Source organism: Doryrhamphus excisus, linkage group LG16 (genome assembly GCF_037039965.1).
Source record: "Doryrhamphus excisus strain RoL-2023G ecotype Guam linkage group LG16, RoL_Dexc_Guam_v1.1, whole genome shotgun sequence".
Lineage (NCBI taxonomy): Eukaryota > Metazoa > Chordata > Actinopteri > Syngnathiformes > Syngnathidae > Doryrhamphus > Doryrhamphus excisus.
The window spans coordinates 4,958,006-4,978,867 of NC_136372.1; the positions used below are offsets into that span (position 1 = coordinate 4,958,006).

Sequence of the window (20,862 nt, forward strand, 5' to 3'; positions counted from 1 at the left end):
TCACTTATTGAATTGGTAACTGCTCTGGCGTGGAGAAGGGGTAGGATTTAATAAGCTTTGCTTCTTCCTGCTCCTTTTCAGACATGTGTAGTAATGAGGTGTTGTGTCTATATATATATATATATATATATATATATATATATATATATATACACACACACACAACATACACATGAGGTGTTGTGTGTGTATATACGTGTATATGTATATACACACACACAACACCTCATTACTACACATGTCTGTGTATGTATATATATATATATATATATATATATATATATATATATATATATATATATATATACACAACACCTCATTACTACACATGTAGCAAAGCCTATTAAATCCCACCAAGCTTGTATTGTATTGTAAGTGTATATGTGAGAAACCATAATGTAACATAGTATGCATGTCTGAAATAAATTAAGAAAGAAGAATAAGAACAATGAGACATATTTATGATCATAGTCAAATGTGAGCTGGGGACTATCCCAGCTGGCTTTGGGGTGAGAAGCAGGAAAAACCCTGAACCGGCCACAAGTCAATCACAGAACACATATTTAAAAAAAAACAACCATTCACACTGACATACACACCTATGAGCAAGTCTCCAACTATCCCAATATGCAAGCACTGGAAGAACATGTGACCTCCGCACAGAAGTGTTCCATCAGAGACTGTGAGGCAGACATGCTAACCACAATGTCACAGTATTTCCCTTATTGAATAGTTTTTGAGGATATTCGAATCGGTAGATATTTACTCGAAATGGGATCCAAGGAAAAGCTAACATTTGGCTATCCACGGATCACCTCCAGGCTCTCAATGAGGGTTTTGAAAGATGGCCGTCGTGAAGGTTCTTCATCCCAACACTGCCCCATTAATATCCTCAGCTGTCATTATTAAAATAAAGGAAAACAAATAAGACACCCTATGGGCTGCTTTAAAATGAATACATATGTTATGATATGCTTTACCTCAGACGGGCAATCTTTGGGACAAGGCAGCCGTTGCCGTCGCTCTAACAGATGTATGAGCGCCACCATGGTCATTTGTTCACGAGGTAGCCCGGACATCTTCCGAAATATCTACAAAGCAGAGCACACGTTGAGTTTAACACACAAACATACACACACACACATAGTCGCATGGTGAACAGGTTTGTGACAGCGCACCGCTGGGGGCCATTGGCTCAGATCGCAGCGGGTCAGGATCTCATAGAGCGTTACGCCAAAGGACCAAATGTCAGAGGAGAAGGAAAATTTGTTCTCTTTCAGGCACTCGAGCGCATACCTGTAAAACATGCAGGTTAGAGGGCAAAATATACAGCACTCTTGCTTTAAATGCTTTAATCAAATGTGTGTGTGGCCTTAGGGCAGGGATGTTCAACTAATCTGTTTTGTTTACGGCTCTGCCATACCTTCACTGTTTTTAACCTCATTGACTGGCTAATATAGTCAGAAATAAAGTCATTAACACACAAGTAATATGATTACACGGGTCAAAGATCCTCTATATAACAGGAGCGCTTTGCTGTCTTTAAGGTACTAATGTAAAAACGCCAGTTCAAAATCCATTGTTTTGTTGTCCAGGGTAGTGTTTAATATGTTGAAATACTTTTATATTACCTTATATATTTACCTCAATAGCACACCTTATATGGCAGGGGTCTCAAACACGCGGCCCGCGGGCCAAATGTGGCCCGCAGGACACTAGTTTGAGGCCCCCGCCTTGATATGAAAGTTTAATGTTAGTGCAGGCCCACGCAAGTTTGATATGGATGCTGTATGGTATCATGTACCCAGAAAAAATTATTACGTTTGATTAATGTTCATGTTAAAGGTTAAATAACTTTTAATAGATATCCTCCCTATCCGTGTGGAAGTGGTAAGTTTTTGGCTTTTTTAAGTTTAAAGGAAATAACTTGGAGGGTACCGTTTAGGTCGCTAGATCTCTAGTTTGCGAGTCAGCATGTGTCTCAAGACCCTGCAGTTGCGCAATATGTTGTAAATAAAAATAGTATAAATGTGACTATAGCGTGTTTTGTCATGTCTACAGGGTTCTAATAATGCTTTAATTTTTAATTAAAATTTTTTGATTAAATTTTTTTTTATTTTAATCTGAAAAAAATAATTTGTCGACCCACCAACTATATGTGGTTTCTTAAGTTTTTATTATTATCATTATATTTATTTATTACTGATTGATTTTCTTTATTCTTGATTTGTTTATTTATTTTTCATCTTATTTTGTGCAGAAAAATAATAAAAATTAAGATATTTGAGAACAGTGGAATGTTTTATCAGAGCTTTTATTGTAGAAAATCGGAACCAAAGCACTGAAAAAGTTTGTATATTTTTCTGTTTTTAATAAATGCATTTTTTTTGTTGTTGTTTTTTTTTTGGAAAATCTGATGTGGCCCAGTCTCACTCAGACCCTAGCTCCAGTGGCCCCCAAGTAAATTGAGTTTGATACCCCTGTTATATGGTATCCCGTATCATGCTACGACACCAATTATGTACCCTGAGAGTTAAGAACCTACGTCAAAAACGCTGGTCAATATGATAATAGTCCTGTAGTGTTTGTAAGTCATTTTGTAGCAAAAAAAAACAACAATTACATTGTGTTGAATACCACTGCAATATCACTGGTAAAACAACTTCCTGAGTTGCAAAAACTCACCAGAACACCGGACTGTCCCCATCCTCACGCACACGATAGTATGTATCGTCCTCAGGGATGTGCTTGGAGAGACCAAAGTCTCCGATCTTCACCAAACTGTTGTTTTTCACCAAAACATTCCGGGCGGCGAGGTCCCGATGGATGTATCGCTGCGAGTGCAAGTACTCCATCCCCTTGTAAAATAATTGCATGTGATAGGAGTTTGTGATTATCACTGAAAAAGCATTGAAGTACTCGGTGTGACAAACTGAAAGCAGCCGACCTGGCAGATCTGCTGAGCAAACAGCAGGCACTGGGAAGTACTGTGTTCACCCTTTTGAAGGAACTTTTCCAGGCTCCCCAGAGGAAGGTACTCCATTATTAGCTGCACCACTTGCCCTCCTGTCAGCGGGGAGGAAAGAAGTAACCATATTTTGAACATGTGTGCTCCATTTCCAAAAGTAACAATCAGTTCTCCAGTGCATCCTACGTATTTGCAGATTTATGTAAAAATAAAAAAAAAGTATTTTCCTCCCTCCAAAAAGTCTTGAGTGGTCTCAATTTGAACACACATACAATACAATGCCTTATTAACAAATGAAATATTTTCATAGCTACAGAATACAAAATCATTATTAGAGCCCTCTACACATGAAATAACACCCCTATAGTCATTTTTACACTAATATTACTCAATATAGTTAACATAAATAAGAGCTAACAAGCCATATAAGACATACATAAGACTTGTTGCTATAAAGGTGTTCCCTGAGGGAGAAGAGGAAGTGGCAGACAGGAAATGACGGTGAGTGTTCATTATTATGGATGATTGTGCCTGTTGATGGGCGGCACGGCTGTCGAGTGGTTAGCGCGCACACCTCACAGCTAGGAGACCAGGGTTCAATTCCACCCTCAGCCATCTCTGTGTGGAGTTTGCATGTTCTCCCCGTGCATGTGTGTGTTTTCTCCGGGTACTCCGGGTTCCTCCCACATTCCAAAAACATGCTAGGCTAATTAGCGACTCCAAATTGTCCATAGGTATGAATGTGAGTGTGAATGGTTGTTTGTCAATAATAACCTGTTGTTCCGGTGATCAAGTCTGGTGTCTCACAAAACATTACAGTAACATTACTGACTCCTAGTGACTAATGTAGAATACTACATCAACCTTTTTGAATACGTTTTTTGAATGCCTTGTATTTGTAGTTGAGTTGATTTAGCTATTTTTGTGCTCAAAAATGCTTAATTTAAACAAAATAGATATAATTTTAGCTGAAATATGCCTAACAATAGGATGTATTCAACCGCAAAGCAGCATGATTTATTAATATTTAATATATTTTTGAAACCAGTGATAGCATGGAGCCGCAAAATTCAAACTAAATTTAAAAAAAATTTAGAAAAATTACAATTTAAAAAAAAATCAAAAAAATTCAAAAAAGTTTTTAAAAAAATAAAAAATAATAAAAAAAAATTCAAAATTCAACTGTATTTCTGTTTCCAGTATTTCTAAAGGGCAAAAATATGCGTCCTTGACTAGTAGGGGGGACTCACCTATTTCAGTGCGTCCTTTGTACTTGACAATGTTGCTGTGATCGAGTGACTTCAGGATGTCGATCTCCTTCAGCCAACATTTGGACAGGTGACCGCTCTCCTGCTTTAAAGCCTTGATGGCCAACAGCTCTCCCGTCCCGTCATTGGCTGGGTCGTACATGTACAGAGCCACCTTTCCAAAATTACCCTAAAAACGGACCATGTGAGTTCAGGGGGTCGCAAACAAACAAAGAGTTGATAGACAGACCTTTCCTAACTCTCCTTTGAATTTCAGGAAGCGTTTGTGGAAAACGGTGGCATGAGTCTTCGGGAGTGTATCACTGGGGGATATATCAAGATCTGTGCAGATGAGAAAAATGATTAAATGCAAAAAGAAAAAAAAAAGATGTTTCATTATCATATACAGATGAGCGACTTAAGGGCCTACTTTTGTTCATGATGTCGATGAGGTCTCTGAGCAGAGAGCTGAAGGAAGGTCTGTCCGAGGGCTCGTGGGTGAGACATTTGCTGATGAAGCCGGCCAGCTCCGGGGAGGACGGTAACAACCATGCCCTCTGCTTATAAAACTCCTCCTGTGGGCGCAAGTCAGCTAGTCAGGTGGTATGAATATGCAGGAAGAAGGTATGGAACGTGCAGCACGGCGGCCCACCTGACGCAATGCGTCATCACTGATGGGGAGATCGCCGTTGTTGTAGATTTCCAGCATCGTCATGCCGAAGCCCCACTGGTCAGCACATAGGCTGACGGGCGAGTCGCCGCGAACGCACTCGGGAGCGATCCAGGGAATTTGTTCAAGTCGCTCTGCAATGGAGTTCAAGTTATTTGGACTGTTTTACCGTTTTTTCATTAATACTGTATTGACCCATCGACAAAAAAACATGTTTGGGACATGCTTAAATCACGATATAAAGGAACATCATAGTTACGCAATCCAACATGTCCGAAAAGAAGTAGGAAGAAGAGCAGATCGTATAAGTCTGTTGTTTGCTATCCTTTGACACTTTTTTTAGCATCTGTCACGACTGGTGTGCATGTGTGTGTGTGTGTGAGAGTGAAAAAAAAAAAAGTAATTCAAAATAACCTCCTCGTTTTCAGGTAGAAATCCCTACACGACTCTTTTTACATGGGGGGTGAGGGAGGGGGGCTATCCATTCAATTAATGCCAAGTCTGCATAAGCAAATAACCACCAGGGTCTTTAATCATTGCCAGATCAAACAACTTTGGCATTAAATAGCTAGCAAATGCCATGATTAGTGCTGCACGGTGGACGAGTGGTTAGCATGCAGACCTCACAGCTAGGAAACCGGATTTAAATCTCACTCTCGGCCATTTCTGTGTGGAGTTTGCATGTTTTCCCCGTGCATGCATGGGTTTTCTCTGGGCTTGCAGCATTTCTTGCTTTTATAAGAGGTTTGCAGCATTTCTTGCATTCTAACTGTATTAAAGAGAAGCATTTCTTTTGTCATGTATTCCACTACATTTTCTGTGAACGCATTTGTAAGGTGGTATTTTATATCATTGTTTTATTTTAGGGTCTGCACGGTGGTCGAGTGGACCTCACAGCTAGGAGACCCGAGTTCAATCCCACCCTCGGCCATCTCTGTGTGGAGTTTGCATGTTCTCCCAGTGCATGCGTGAGTTTTCTCCGGGTACTCCGGTTTCCTCCCACATTCCAAAAACATGCTAGGTTAATTGGCAACTCCAAATTGTCCATAGGCATGAATGTGAGTGTGAATGGTTGTTTGTCTATATGTGCCCTGTGATTGGCTGGCCACCAGTCCAGGGTGTACCCCGCCTCTCAAACGAAGACAGCTGGGATAGGCTCCAACACCCCCGTGACGCTTGTGAGGAAAAGCAGTAGAAAATGAATGAATGAATGAAAATGAATGAATATTTAAGCATTATTAGAGCTCTGTAGACATTAAATAACACCCCTATATTGACTTTTTGACAAATTTGTAAATGAAAACCTTTTTAAGGGCTGCACGGTGTGCGAGTGGTTAACACACAGGCTTCACAAATAATAGACCCAAGTTCAATCCCACCCTCGGCCATCTCTGTGTGGAGTTTGCATGTTTTCTCCGGGTACTCCGGTTTCCTCCCACATTCCAAAAACATGCTAGGTTAATTAGCGACTCCAAATTGTCCATAGGTATGAATGTGAGTGTGAATGGTTGTTTGTATATATGTGCCCTGATTGGCTGGCCACCAGTCCAGGGTGTACCCCGCCTCTCGGTCGAAGACAGCTGGGATAGGCTCCAGCACCAACCGCGACCCTTGTGAGGATAATCGGTAGAAAATGAATGAATGAATGCCATAATTAGCTGTGGCTGTAGGCAACCTCCTGTTGTAGTTTTCAGCAACAGAAAACTTTATATCAGTATCATGAGTGGTCAACAAAGGCCTTTAGCTACATGTGCATGTGCTATAAAATGCTGGGCTGTCTGTGTAACACTTGCCATTGTGTTGTTTACAATTCACTCATTAACGGCGTTAATGCTGGTGAAGCATGCTTACTATTATAACAGCAAGAGGACTATCATTTGTGCTTTCTTATGGAAAAATGTTGCATTATTGTATTGAGCAAACACTTCATACAAAGACAAGCGGGAAAAAAAATACGAGCAGACAAGACAATCAGCTCCTCACACATATGGCCTTGAAGTATATCTGCAGATACCGACTCCCTGACAACACTTGCACACACCAACTAATGAGAAATTTCCTTATATGGTTTGCTGGGATGTAAAACCGACCGAGTTAATAAAAAGCGTTGTGGGGGGGGGGGGTAGGGAGGGCTGCTCTTCCAAGAGGGTATGTCGCTTGGAGCGGAGACGGCAAAAGACAAGGCTTGTCTGGCTTGTTTTGGGGTCCATAGGTATGAATGTTTGTCTATATGTGCCCTGTGTGTTCTCCCCGTGCATGCGTGGGTTTTCTCCACAATAGCCACAATGTCTATGACAATTATTAGAGATCTCTAGACATGAAATAGCACCCCTATAGTCACCTTTGCACACAACTATAAGATGTAATTAAAGCAAATTTCCTCCCACATTCCAAAAACATGCTCGGTTAATTGGTGACTCCAAATTGTCCATAGGTATGAATGTGAGTGTGAATGGTTGTTTGTCTATATGTGCCCTGTGATTGGCTGGCGACCAGTCCGGGGTGTACCCCGCCTCTTGCCGAAAAACAGCTGGGATAGGCTCCAGCATACCCCTAGTGACTTTAACTGAAAATCATTTATTCATTCATTCATTCATTCATTTTCGACCGCTTATCCTCACAAGGGTCGCGAAGGGTGCTAGAGCCTATCCCAGCTGTCTTTGGGCGCGAGGCGGGGTACACCCCTGGACTGGTGGCCAGCCAATCACAGGGCACATATAGACAAACAACCATTCACACTCACATTCATACCTATGGACAATTTGGAGTCGCCAATTAACCTAGCATGTTTTTGGAATTTGGGAGGAAACCAGAGTACCCGGAGAAAACCCACGCAAACTCAACACAGAGATGGCCGAGGGTGGGATTGAACTCGGGTCTAGTATTTGTGAAGCCTGTGTGTTAACCACTCGCACACCGTGCAGCCCCTAAAAGGTTTTCATTTACAAATTTGTCAAAAAGTCAATATAGGGGTGTTATTTTATGTCTAGAGAGCTCTAATAATGCTTAAATATTCATTCATTTTCATTCATTCATTCATTTTCTACCGCTTTTCCAGTTTCTGGAACATGCAAACTCCACACAGAGATGGCCGAGGGTGGAATTGAACCCTGGTCTCCGAGCTGTGAGGTCTGCACGCTAACCACTCGACTACCGTGCAGCCCAAATAATTTATTAAAGTCACAAAATGAGTTATTTTTGGATAGAATTTTGGAAATAACTCCAGTTAACCTGCATCCAAGTAACGCTCATCCTCTTTGGGGTTTCGATAAACGAAACTGGAGCACTTACGTTATTTCTGGTATGACTGACCTTTTTGGGAGAGCAAATTGAGAGCGATTCCTGGGTCGCTCAGCTTGACAAGAGGCGATGTACCTTGCTCCAGACCTCGTCTCGCCACCAGGATGTTCCGGGCACAAACGTTCCCGTGAACACAACCTTTAGCCGCCTACAACGAAACAGGAGTTAGCTATCGATATATGACTCCTGTCAAACCGCAGCAGCTTACGCTCCAAACACCGAATCAGTGTCTGACCACTTCAGTAATCTCATTTGGGCTTGTAGGAAAGAAACAAGGCTCTTCCAAAAGTTCACTTAGCTGCACGGTCATTATTTAAGAGGCTTGCATTGACTGCGGGGCATACAAATGAACTGACATCTCCACTTACGAGGTAATTCAGGGCACTGGCAAGCTGTCGGGCTGCAATAAATTTCCACCGCGGAGTCACTTTGGCTTTTTCTTTATGAAGGAAAACATCCAAGGGCCCAAATTCTACAAACTCCTCCACCATGATGTCTGCAAAGGAAAGGAGTACATCATAAATTGTCTTTGTGGTGCTCTGCAGTTCAATGTTACAATGTTACAATGTTATTATGTGCCTGGGATGAATTTGTTCCATGACTAAAATCAAGACGCTAACCTAACTGTTATTATGGCATGCCGTTACATCGCTATTATTTACAGTACAGTAGCCCCTTGCTACATCGTGGTATAAACATCACACCCTTACTCTATCGCGGTTTGCTAAAATTCATGACAAAATGGTCGCTTATTATTAGTAAATATATATATATATATATGCATATTACTTACTATTGGCCTAAATCTAACATAAAAATGTCTGAAACTAAATGAAGTAAAACAACAACACAAAGCAGAAGCATTCTCACTGTGAGTGTAGTATTCTAAATTAGCCACTAGGTGGCAGTAATTATTCTGTGAGGCAAGCATTTATTGTATTGCAGCTTTAAATGATCTCACAACAGGTATAAAAATAATAATAATAATAACAATAATAATAATAGTTATTATATTATATTATTATAATATATTATGATTAACTATTATTATTATTATTAATTATTGATGATAATAATAGCAGTAATAATAATAATAATAATAATAATAATAATAATAATAATAATAATAATAATAATAATAATAATAATAATAATAATGATTATTATTATTATTATTACTACTATTATTATTATCATCTTATCATTATCATTATTATCATTAGCATGATGAAGATGATAATAATAATAAAATAATAATAATAATAATTATTATTATTATTATCTTCATCATCATAAAAATAACAACACGGACTACTCCTCCAACGTCACTTCCTGTCCTTCCCACATCTGTCCGCCTGGAGGGAACACACACTGTGACACATAAAAGCAGCTCATTGACTCTCATTATGTCTACTATATATTGGGTAATATGAGTGTAAACCCATTTAAAGGTGCCATTACAATACATTGATATCTCTTACATTATCCCAATTCTATCTGCTATAGTTGGTTGCTAGCAGGAAGTGCACTGGAACTATTGTTATCTTGTTTATGTGTAATATTATTTTATTTTCTATGATTATATCTACTATATTTGGTAAGATAAATGTAAAAGTGACTATAGGGGTGTTATTTCATGTCTAGAGAACTCTAATAATGTTAAAAAAAACATATTTAGAAACCATAAAAACGTGTTTAGGACTTCATGACATGGTTACGAGTGTGCGTGTGAGATGTGCGTACTCTCACTTTCAGATCCGTTGACAGACAAGCCGTAGATTCCCACCAGGTGACGATGAGACATTTGGCTCATGAGGCTGGCCGTTTCAAAGAAAGCCTACACCGCGGACAGCAAAGCATTAGTTTGTGTTTACAAGCCACAGAAAATGACATTGTCAAGGTCGCTTACAAATCTGACATCTTCGGGACTGTGTTCCAGAACCTTCAGCACCACTCGGACCGTCTGCCGTCGATCACTGCTCAACTCATCCTCATCCTCCTCCTCGGCTCGTCCCCCGACTCGTAGGTGTCCTGAGTAGATGTCAGTTCTAGTGCCATAACCCAAATGCTCTCCCTGTCGGTGAAGAAAACACAGAGTATCTCAGACACACTAAACACAGCACAAGAACTGCAAAAGCGGTGGAGTGGTTCTCACTTGTTTGATGTCCTTGTACTTGATCTGGAAGCACAGCTCCAACATGTTTGGAGAAGAAGAGTGGCCGTCTGCACTGTGATCCACACCGTGCCTCTTCACCAGAAGGTTGGACAGCTCTGCAGCAGATACAAAACACAGCGGACCATGTGCACAAGGGTTATGGGTCCGCCAAGGAAAACACCGGTAGTGAAGTGGTCCTCTTAAAATAGAAGTGAAAGTGATAGTACAAACCTCCTTGTCGGGGCAGACAGCATTTTTTAACTGTGTAGCTCTCTGTGTCACAGTTCAGTATGTAGTTCTTCAGGGTGTCTGTCAGCTCCTTCAGACTGGAGAATTCCTGGTCCCAGCCGTCCAGGGTGAAGACGGACCCGTTATGCTGGATGCAGAACTGCGTGTGGCTTGGCTTGGATCCATTCTGTGGATATTAAATACATAAAGGCGACAATGAGTCCAACTTAAAGGACTTCAGTTGACTTTTTAATATGTGTCCCTAGAGCTTGTTTACGAGCACTAAACATGAGAAAAATATGTCATTTTCGATTTATAAAAATTTCAGGCTTTGCTACACATCTTTAAAAAAGCCTGTCAGCTATCTGTCAGTCAGCAACAAACATGGGAACAGTAATATTTTTTTTTCCATTGAATAAGCTCACCTAGCATGATGTTGCTGTTAAAATACGAGTGTAATGTTAGCACTGCAGCTAACATAGCTAATATTCTATTGTTGCTAACTCCTGCTATTCTACTCTTTCATGTTATGTTGTTGTATGTGATTCATTGATTCATTTTCTACCTCTTATCCTCACGAGGGTGCTGGAGCCTATCCCAGCTGTCTTTAGCCGAGAGGCAGGGTACACCCTGGACTGGTGGCCATATAGACAAACAACCATTCACACTCACATTCATACCTATGGACAATTTGGAGTCGCTAATTAATCTAGCATGTTTTTGGAATGTGGGAGGAAACCGGAGTACCCGGAGAAAACCCACGCATGCACGGGGAGAACATGCAAATTCCACACAGAGAGGCCATGAGGGAATATGAGGAAGAGGAACGACAGAAACGGCTTGGACCCGGAGGACTTGACCCTGTTGATGTGTACGAGTCTCTACCGCAGGTGACTCCTCTTCTTCTTCTGACTGGTGGCCAGCCAATCACAGGGCACATATAGACAAACAACCATTCACACTCACATTCATACCTATGGACAATTTGGAGTCGCCAATTAACCTAGCATGTTTTTGGAATGTGGGAGGAAACCGGAGTACCCGGAGAAAACATGCAAACTCCACACAGAGATGGCCGAGGGTGGAATTGAACTCGGGTCTCCTATTTGTGAAGCCTGTGTGCTAACCACTCGACACTGTGCAGCCCCTAAAAGGTTTTATTTCCTTTTAGTATTTACAAATTTGGTTAATAAGAGTTTAAAAAGTCAATATAGGGGTGTTATTTCATGTCTAGAGGGCTCTAATAATGCTTAAATATTCATTCATTTTCTACCGCTTGTCCACACGAGGGTCGCTGGGGTGCTGGAACCTATCCCAGCTGTCTTCGACCGAGAGGCGGGGTACACCCTGGACTGGTGGCCAGCCAATCACAGGGCACATATAGACAAACAACCATTCACACTCACATTCATGGGTGGAATCAAACTCGGGTCTCCTAGCTGTGTGGCCTTTGCACAAACAACTCATCCACCGTGCAGCCCTGTATGTGATACAGTATGTGACATATATCACATTGGACAAATACAGATTTATAGTGTACTTTGTAGGAACCTTGGTTAGCGTCCGTCCCGGGTTGCTGTGTTTTTTTGGTTAAAATCCAAAATTTACACTATTTTGCCTCGGTTATTCCAGCATCAAGGCTAGACCTTCCACAACCCACTACAATATCCAATACAATACTATGGGACCTCTGGGACACGTTTAAAATGGTTAAAAAGAGTACAATAAGGCTGACTCACCTGGTTTTTGTCCAGCACGGCCAGGATAATTCTGTGATAGAAGAGGCAGCTCCAGCGCAGAAGAAAAACTCCTTCGTCTGCTGCCTCCTTTCTCAACTTCAGTCGCACAAAGTCATCACTGCAAACACCACACAATATTTTTCTTTTTGTGTGTTGTTGGAGATGACGGGAAAGGGTAAAACAAACAAACAAACAAAAAAAACCAAAACAACAACTCACGACATCGGCCCATGCAGTCCATTAGCTTCACTCAGCAGCACCCTGGGGGGCGCCACTTCATGACAAAGATAGTGGTGGGCGTCCGCAGTCAGCCGGTAGTATCCATCTAGCAGGGAGATGAAGGAGCGGGCCTCCTGGCTGGAGCTCATCTCAACCTCCTACGTGCGCATTCACAAAGATGAGTGGCGCTTACAAGCGCAGCTGCCACCTACACGCAGTCGCGCATTCACACGTTCTAAATACGCAACAACGCCAGGAGCACAGCGCGACCTCATATAGTCACTCACATGTGGATTGGATAAATAAATGACAATTTATTTGGGGGGGGGGTATGACATTTATGCTAAGAGTCCACTGGGCCGGCGCCAGTTGGTGTCAGTTTGTGCCAATGCAATTTGCTGTGGCACCTAGTGTCGCCAATAAGGTGCCTAGTGGCGTGCAGTGGCTCAAACTGTCTCCCAACTGGCTCTTGGTGGGCCGTAACGGCGGCAAAAAATTATTTTGAAATTTTCAAAATGTTCGTTGTGTCACTTGTATCAAGCAATCGGGCGCGACGTGTCCACCAAGTGGAACCGAATGTCACAAACAATACGCTTATTGGAATCCACTGGAATGTAATGGCACGAGCCAAGTTGCGCCAATGATGCTAAGAGTCCACTGCGCCGGCGCCAGTTGATGCCAGTTTGTGCCAATGCAATTTGCTGTGGTGCCTAGTGTCGCTAATAAGGTGCCTAGTGGCGTGCAGTGGCTCAAACTGCCTCCCAACTGGCTTGTGGTGGCCCGTAACGGCGGCAAACATTGAGTTTGGCGGCAAGAAAATTTCAAAAATGTTCGTCGGGGCCACTTGCATCAAGCAATCAGGCACGAAGTGTCCACCAAGTGGAACCAAATGTCGCAAACAATCCGCCTATTGGAATCCACTGGAATGTAATGGCACGAGCCAAGTTGCGCCAATGATGCTAGGAGTATACTGGGCCGGAGCCATTTCAAGCCAGTTCGTGCGAATGCAATTTGCTGTGGCGCCTAGTGTCGCCAATAAGGTGCCTAGTGGCGTGCAGTGGCTCAAACTGCCTCCCAACTGGCTTGTGGTGGCCCGTAACGGCAGCAAACATTAAGTTTGGCGGCAAGAAAATTTCAAAATGTTGTCCACCAAGTGGAACCAAATGTCGCAAACAATCCACCTATTGGAATCCACTGGAATGTAATGGCACAAGCCAAGTTGCACCAATGATGCTAGGAGTCCACTGGGCCGGCACCAGTTGTTGCCACTTGGCGCCACAGATTATGTGATTGGCGCGTAGTGGCTACACTACAGCGTAACCTCCGCTTTGGGGCATGGACTGCAGTGCCCCACCGCATGGCGCTTTTCTTACAAATCTGTTAGTGGCTCCATAAAACCATTATTGACTATACATGTGATGTTTTAACAGTGTAAAAATAAGCTAACCACCTTGTAATAAAAAATAAAACATGAAGCAAAACTACTACTCCTTTCAAGACACCTGACAGAGGTGTAAGTAATGGAGGGAAAATGAAGGTGTTTTTAAACACAATACTGTCACCTAGTGGCCCTTTATAGGTACTGCAGGACAGTGTAATGTAGAAAAAATATATTTACTAAGGGTTTTATGATCCAATATTGATATCGGGCTGATATCAGCCAAAAAAACACTAACGTACACCAAGGTTTGAAATTCTGGAATTTCTTAAAAAGGCCACTAGGTGGCAGTATTGTGCTGAATACGCCCCCCTTCATAGTAAGATAAGATATGCTCTCACCATACGCTTATTGTCCTGAGTGCTAATGCACACATTAGCCTCAATGATGGCGATGTGAATGATATCAGGGAAATCACAGAAGCGGGCAAACTTGGTGGGGGTGGCAGCACTCATCTGGCTGGGCCGTGGCATGGCGGTCCCGTGGCCGTTGCTTAAACTGCCGTCAGCCTGCGTGAAGATACAACGTCAGCAAAAGGGAGCAGGTATCGACTGATGTGATCTGACAAAAACCTGCGGAGCGCTCGTCGTTGCCCTCCACTGAATCCCATCGGCGGCAGACACCATTATTTCCCACGCTACTGCGTCCTCAGCTTCGGGAGCTTGACTTGCGTCCTCGTCCTGACTGAGCCTCAGAAGACACGGCGAGAAGGTCTCGGTGCCGTACCGTGGAGCCAAGTACTCGAGGGTGCAGATGTATTTGCACATAATTCTCTTGACATCCAGCTGCTTGCCGTCCGTGTAGCCCTGGTAGGTCTCCACGAATCTCTCAAACGTCCGCCGGATCCGAATTTTTGTCAGCATTTTGTCTTCAGAGATGTGCTTGGCGAAAGACTTTGGGATGCAGGTTTCAAAACTGAAAAATATGACACCTAGATTTATGATATTCAATGAAGTGCAGAAGAATATAGAACAAAAGCATAGGGGGCCACTTCATTATAAATATGACAATAAAGGCAAGAAATCTTTTGTACTTAAATTACAATAAATAATAATGCATTTTTTAAAAATATATTTTAATTTTTTTAAATATTTTTGTAATATAAAAAAATGTAATAAATGACTATAAGACATCTAATTGTAAAATTAAAGTGCTAATACTATGAGAATTTTTTTTTTATTTTACATTTAAATCCGAATATTAACAGAAAAATATTACAATTTAACAAACAAAAATAATGAGAAAATTCATAATAAAAATGCTAATATTATAGGAAAAAAAATAATTTACAAAAATAGTTATTATAGTACAAGAATAGTCACAGTATTAAGAGAAAAAAAATAAACTATAAACAAATAAATTTCACTCTATAACCTCTATTTTACAGGAATAGTCATCAGAACAAAAAGTATAAAGTACATATAAATATATATAAAGTATATATAAAAAGTAAAAATATTTCAGAAAAATATATATGAAAAAAATTAAAGTCCTACTATTGTAATATATATAATATAGAACATTGTCTAGATTTATGATATTCAACGAAGTGCAGAAGAATATAGAAAAAAAGGGGGCCACTTCATTATAAATATGACAATAAAGGCAAGAATTTTTTTGGTACTTAAATTACAATAAATAAAAATACATTTTAAAAAATATATTTTAATATTTTTTTAAATATTTTTTTAAATTATAAATGAATTTAATAAATGACTATAAGACATCTAATTGTAAAATTAAAGTGCTAATACTATGAGAATTTATTTTAAATTTAAATTTAAATCCGAATATTAACAGAAAAACATTACAATTTAACAAACAAAAAAATATGAGAAAAGTCATAATAAAAGTGCTAATATTATAAATTTTTTTTTTACAAAAATAGTTATTATAATACAAGAATAGTCACAGTATTAAGAGAAAAAAAATAAACTATAAACAAATTGATTTCATTCTATAACCTCTATTTTACAGGAATAGTCATCAGAACAAAAAGTATAAAGTATATATAAATATATAAAGTATATATAAAAAGTAAAAATATTTCAGAAAAATATATATGAAAAAAATTAAAGTCCTACTATCGTAATATATATAATATAGAACACCTCACAATTTAATGAAACCAAAAACATACTGCCATGAGTAAAGGGACAAAACTGCACAAGAGAAAACTTAACATAATTTTACTAAAATATAGCCATAATAATACAAACATACATGTGTACCAATATTAAGATGAAAAGCACCGAAAGTTCTCACCTGGTCTTTTTCGCCACGCGCCTCAAGGTGCGCCCCGTCTGCAGCGCCAGGTGCGTTAGGTGCAGCACGGCCATCCCTAGGCTCTCATTATGGAATCGACCCAGCTCCCCTTTTTCCATTTCAATCACTTCATTGACAAAGTCATATTTAGCCTGTGAGACGGTACAGGAAGTGAGAGAAGCAGACAGACTGTCAGTCAGGACCACAAAGACGACATGTGGTGAGAAGTGACACACACGCACACACACACATGCACACACACACCTGGGCGAATAAATACTCCAGTGATTTGATATCAAGCAGTGGTGCATCGCCGCCACCCACAGCAAAACGAGTCACAAGCGGCTCCCTGTCGTTAAGTCCGTGCCAATTCCGAAAGTAAAACCTGCACACACACAAAGTAACACTGACATAACTCAAATATTGACGTTGAATACGACATTGAACACACCTCAACGTGACCTCACCTCATTCTGTAGTGAAGCACCAGACAGCAATCCTCCTCCGGGTTGAAAATATGATTAGGACTGTACCAACCGCGTGACAGTGGCTCGTACAGCGCAAACAACACCTGGTAAAGAGGAGCTACACCTGTTTAAAAAGACATCATCGCCATCAGAAGGCTAACAAGTCACATCATCAGTTATTAGGGTTTCATGTCTCACCGACAGCCTCCGCAGACATAACGCACAGTTCCTCCGCCGTGACCTTTTCTGACACCACATGGGACCGGTAACGCTCTCCATCTGGGCTCCAGAAGAGGTACACATGGATGCCGGGATGCTGAGGTGCCTCCAGAGGCCCTGGAGAGGACTTTGCTTTGGAACGTCTCTTTGAAAACCCCCTAAGAGGCATGATGCCAGACCCCTGACACACACACATACGCATATTAGGGATGTCATTATTCCAGCCTAGGCCAGCTTGACTAGTGGCCAGCCAATCACAGGGTACATATAGACAAACAACCATTCACACTCACATTCATACCTATGGACAATTTGGAGTCGCTAATTAACCTAGCATGTTTTTGGAATGTGGGAGGAAACCGGAGTACCCGGAAAAAAACCCCGGAATGCAAGGGGAGAACATGCAAACTCCACAGAGAAATGCTCGAGGATGGAATTGAACTTGTGTCTCCTAGCTGTGAGGCCTGCGTGCTAACCACTCGGCTGATTAGGGCTCATTAATTCATTCATTTTCCACTGCTCATACTCACAAGGGTCACATGAGGTGCTGGAGCCTATCCCAGCTGTCTTCAGGCGAGAGGCGGGGTACACCCTGGACTGGTCGCCAGCCAATCACAGGGCACATATAGACAAACAACCATTCACACTCACATTCATACCTATGGACAATTTGGAGTCGCTAATTAACCTAGCATGTTTTTGGAATGTGGGAGGAAACCGGAGTACCCGGAAAAAACCCACGTATGCACAGGGAGAACATGCAAACTCCACACAGAGATGCCCGAGGGTGAGATTGGACACGGGTCTCCTAGCTCTGAGGTCTGTGCACTAACCACTCGTCCGCCGTGCAGCCCTCATGATCTTTATAATATATAATAACAACATGGGCATGTACACACAAGCTTAGTTTATATCTTAAATGACTTATTTGCTTTAATTATATCCTATAGTTGTGTGCAAAGGTGACTATAGGGGTGCTATTTCATGTCTAGAGATCTCTAATAATTGCCATAGATTGTGGAGAAAACCCACGCATGCAGGGGGAGAACATGCAAACTTGTAGCTGTAAGGCCTGCACGCTAGCCACTCGGCTAGGGCTGTCAATCAATTCAAATATTTAATGGCAATTAATCACATTTTCCTCCATAATTAACTCATAATTTATCACATTTAATTGCATGTGATTTTTAATAAGTAATTATTTAATATGCAACTACAATCATAACTACATCAAATTTTATGGGCATATTTCAATTTTGTAAATATGGGTCATTATTTTATTCAAAAATAATATAAAGTTAGAAGTCCCCCAGTTTATGAATGTTTAATACAAGCGGCAGTTTGTCCCACTTTGTTTGACGGTCCTTGAACGCACCTTCTCACACGCTGCACAGATAGAGCGATACTTTATTCATCTCCAAGAGAAATTCAAACAGCCAGATGACTATACTGTATTTTTTTACTCTTTTTCTTTCACCTCATATGCTTCCAAATGCTGATATTATGTGGGAATGTATGAGGGTAAGATTTAATGGGCTTATTGATTGCTAATGTGCATATTTGTGGTACACAAACAGGCTCGTAATGGATGGATGGAGGTGGCTACTGATGGGTCGATGACTTGCTAGCTATTTAAATGTCTTCATAATATTAAATAAATATTTGAATAAAATAATTATAAATAAAATATTGATCGTAATATTTTTTCTTGTATAATGTCAAGGTTTTGTCTAATAATAATTAAGAATTCCACGCATATTTTACTTCATATTACTAATTTATTACAATAAAAGTACGTTTTATAATCACTTTATGATACTAATTTTACGTTTTTTTAATTTAATTCCTCGTAATCTACGCCTTCTTCCTATAATTCTCTTCTTTGTAGGAATGTGCAGGTTTAAACAATATAAAAATATGTAGCAAGTCTCCACAATCACATAAACATCCCGACCCTCATTAACAGTGGATTTATGAGCAGAAGAATATGCTACGACATATTAATATATTACTTATATTAATAATACTCTCCGGAAATGGTGTCGAGTTAGCTTGTTTGCGTCACACTTGAGCACTTTACATTTCACTACATTTCCCTCCCCATATAAACGTAAACTACGTTAGGAATTCTAAGATTTTTAACTTTTAAAGATTTCTTCTACGTCGCCATAGTGGAAACAAAGAGAGACAAAAAATAAGCTTACCATGTAACGGCCACCTTTTCCAGGCTCTGAGGACAAATGTTTTAATAAAAACACAAGTGGAACTTCTTAACACTTTACCCCATTTCAGCCCACTTCGACGGCGGGTCTACTTCCTGAATCCAAAGCCGGAAGTGATGTAGCAGGGACAGCGCACGCGCAAGTAGGTATACTACTCACAGTGCCAAGAACGGAAACAGAAAAGGAAACAACGGTGGCTTTTCTGTTGTGACTTTGTTTAAGAGTGGTTTGGTATTAACGCTTTGTTATACGTACAAAAGAGGTCTCACATCGAAAATGAAACACATTCAGTCACAGGAAGACTTAAAACCTCATCGTCACAACTTCTAAATTAAAACCAATGATATACATGTTTACTAAAATAGAAGCAATGTATTTAGTCAGTTAAAGATCCTTTATACATTCAGAGTCTACTGCAATAATAGTCAAAGATACTATATTTACAGGAGGGATGTGCTGTTTTTAAGAGCCTACTGCAAAAACATTACTCAAAGATCATCTATTTGACAGGGGTGCATTGCTGTTTTTCATGGTCTGCTGCAATAATAGTCAAAGATCCTATATTTACAGGAGTGATCTGTTGTTTTTCAGGGTCTACAGCAAAAACACTAGTCAAAGATCATCTATTTGACAGGAGTGCACTGTTGTTTTTCAGGGTCTGCTGCAATAATAGTCAAAGATCCTATATTTACACGAGTGATCTGTTGTTTTTAAGAGCCTACTGCAAAGACACTAGTCAAAGGTCATCTATTTGACAGGGGTGCACTGCTGTTTTTCAGGGTCTGCTGCAATAATAGTCAAAGATCTTATATTTACAGGAGTGATCTGCTGTTTTTCAGAGCCTACTGCAAAAACACTAGTCAAAGATCATCTATTTGACAGGGGTGTACTGCAATAATAGTCAAAGATCCTATATTTACAGGAGTGATCTGCTGTTTTTAAGAGCCTACTGCAAAAACACTAGTCAAAGATCATCTATTTGACAGGGGTGCATTGCAATAATAGTCAAAGATCCTATATTTACAGGAGTGATCTGCTGTTTTTAAGAGCCTACTGCAAAAACACTAGTCAAAGATTATCTATTTGATAGGGGTGCATTGCAATAATAGTCAAAGATCCTATATTAACAGGAGTGATCTGTTGTTTTTAAGAGCCTACTGCAAAAACACAAGTCAAAGATTATCTATTTGACAGGGGTGCACTGCAATAATAGTCAGAGATCCTATATTTACAGGAGTGATCTGCTGTTTTTAAGAGCCTACTGCAAAAACACTAGTCAAAGATCATCTATTTGACAGGGGCGCACTGCTGTTTTTCAGGGTCTGCTGCAATAGATCCTATAATTATTTATAAATATATTTGATACAGATTAATTTCATGGGTCTACTGCAAAAACATGACTCAAAGATTCTCTCTCTGACAGGAGCGCTTTGCTGTTTTTAAGAATCTACAGTACTGTAATACTGTATGACAGGTGTAAGCTGGTGTTTTTTTAGGCCCAGTAGTAGTAAGATCCTGTATTTGACAGGAGGGACCTAATGCAATAAGTCCTGCACTTTGCAAAGATCCTATATCTGACAAGACGGACTGAAAATATGAATCAAGTTCCAACATGTGACAAGAGCCATTTGAAAAAAAAAAAAAAAACAAAAATCAAGAAGGCGACTTGTCAAAGATCTATTTTATGGTAGGACTACTTTGCTGTCCCAAGTTGGGCCAGTCTAA

General features: G+C 40.4%; 1 protein-coding gene across 1 annotated transcript; it reads right to left on the bottom strand.

Moving 5' to 3' along the window:
* Window positions 1-287: 287 nt before the first annotated feature.
* Window positions 288-20,788, bottom strand: tyk2 (tyrosine kinase 2). The gene is made up of 24 exons (XM_058049766.2): window positions 19,120-20,788; window positions 16,895-17,096; window positions 16,697-16,820; window positions 16,494-16,614; window positions 16,230-16,381; window positions 14,537-14,879; window positions 14,306-14,473; window positions 12,527-12,684; window positions 12,308-12,425; window positions 10,572-10,755; window positions 10,341-10,456; window positions 10,095-10,259; window positions 9,935-10,022; window positions 8,554-8,681; window positions 8,198-8,333; window positions 4,868-5,019; window positions 4,646-4,790; window positions 4,466-4,557; window positions 4,219-4,405; window positions 2,948-3,066; window positions 2,686-2,858; window positions 1,179-1,296; window positions 981-1,091; window positions 288-896 (listed from the first exon to the last, which is right to left on the bottom strand). Exons 1-24 carry the CDS (start codon window positions 19,120-19,122, stop codon window positions 801-803), a joined length of 3,399 nt encoding a protein of 1,132 aa, XP_057905749.2. The 5' UTR covers window positions 19,123-20,788; the 3' UTR covers window positions 288-800.
* Between the last annotated feature and the right edge of the window lie 74 nt (window positions 20,789-20,862).

What these genes read in the sequence shown, in the direction of transcription:
- tyk2 (XM_058049766.2), bottom strand. An exon ending in CGCGTGGCGAAAAAGACCAG is followed by an intron (nt 14,880 to 16,229) that starts GTGAGAACTTTC and finishes CATATTTTTCAG; the next exon opens with TTTTGAAACCTGCATCCCAA. An exon ending in CAACGACGAGCGCTCCGCAG is followed by an intron (nt 14,474 to 14,536) that starts GTTTTTGTCAGA and finishes ATCTTCACGCAG; the next exon opens with GCTGACGGCAGTTTAAGCAA.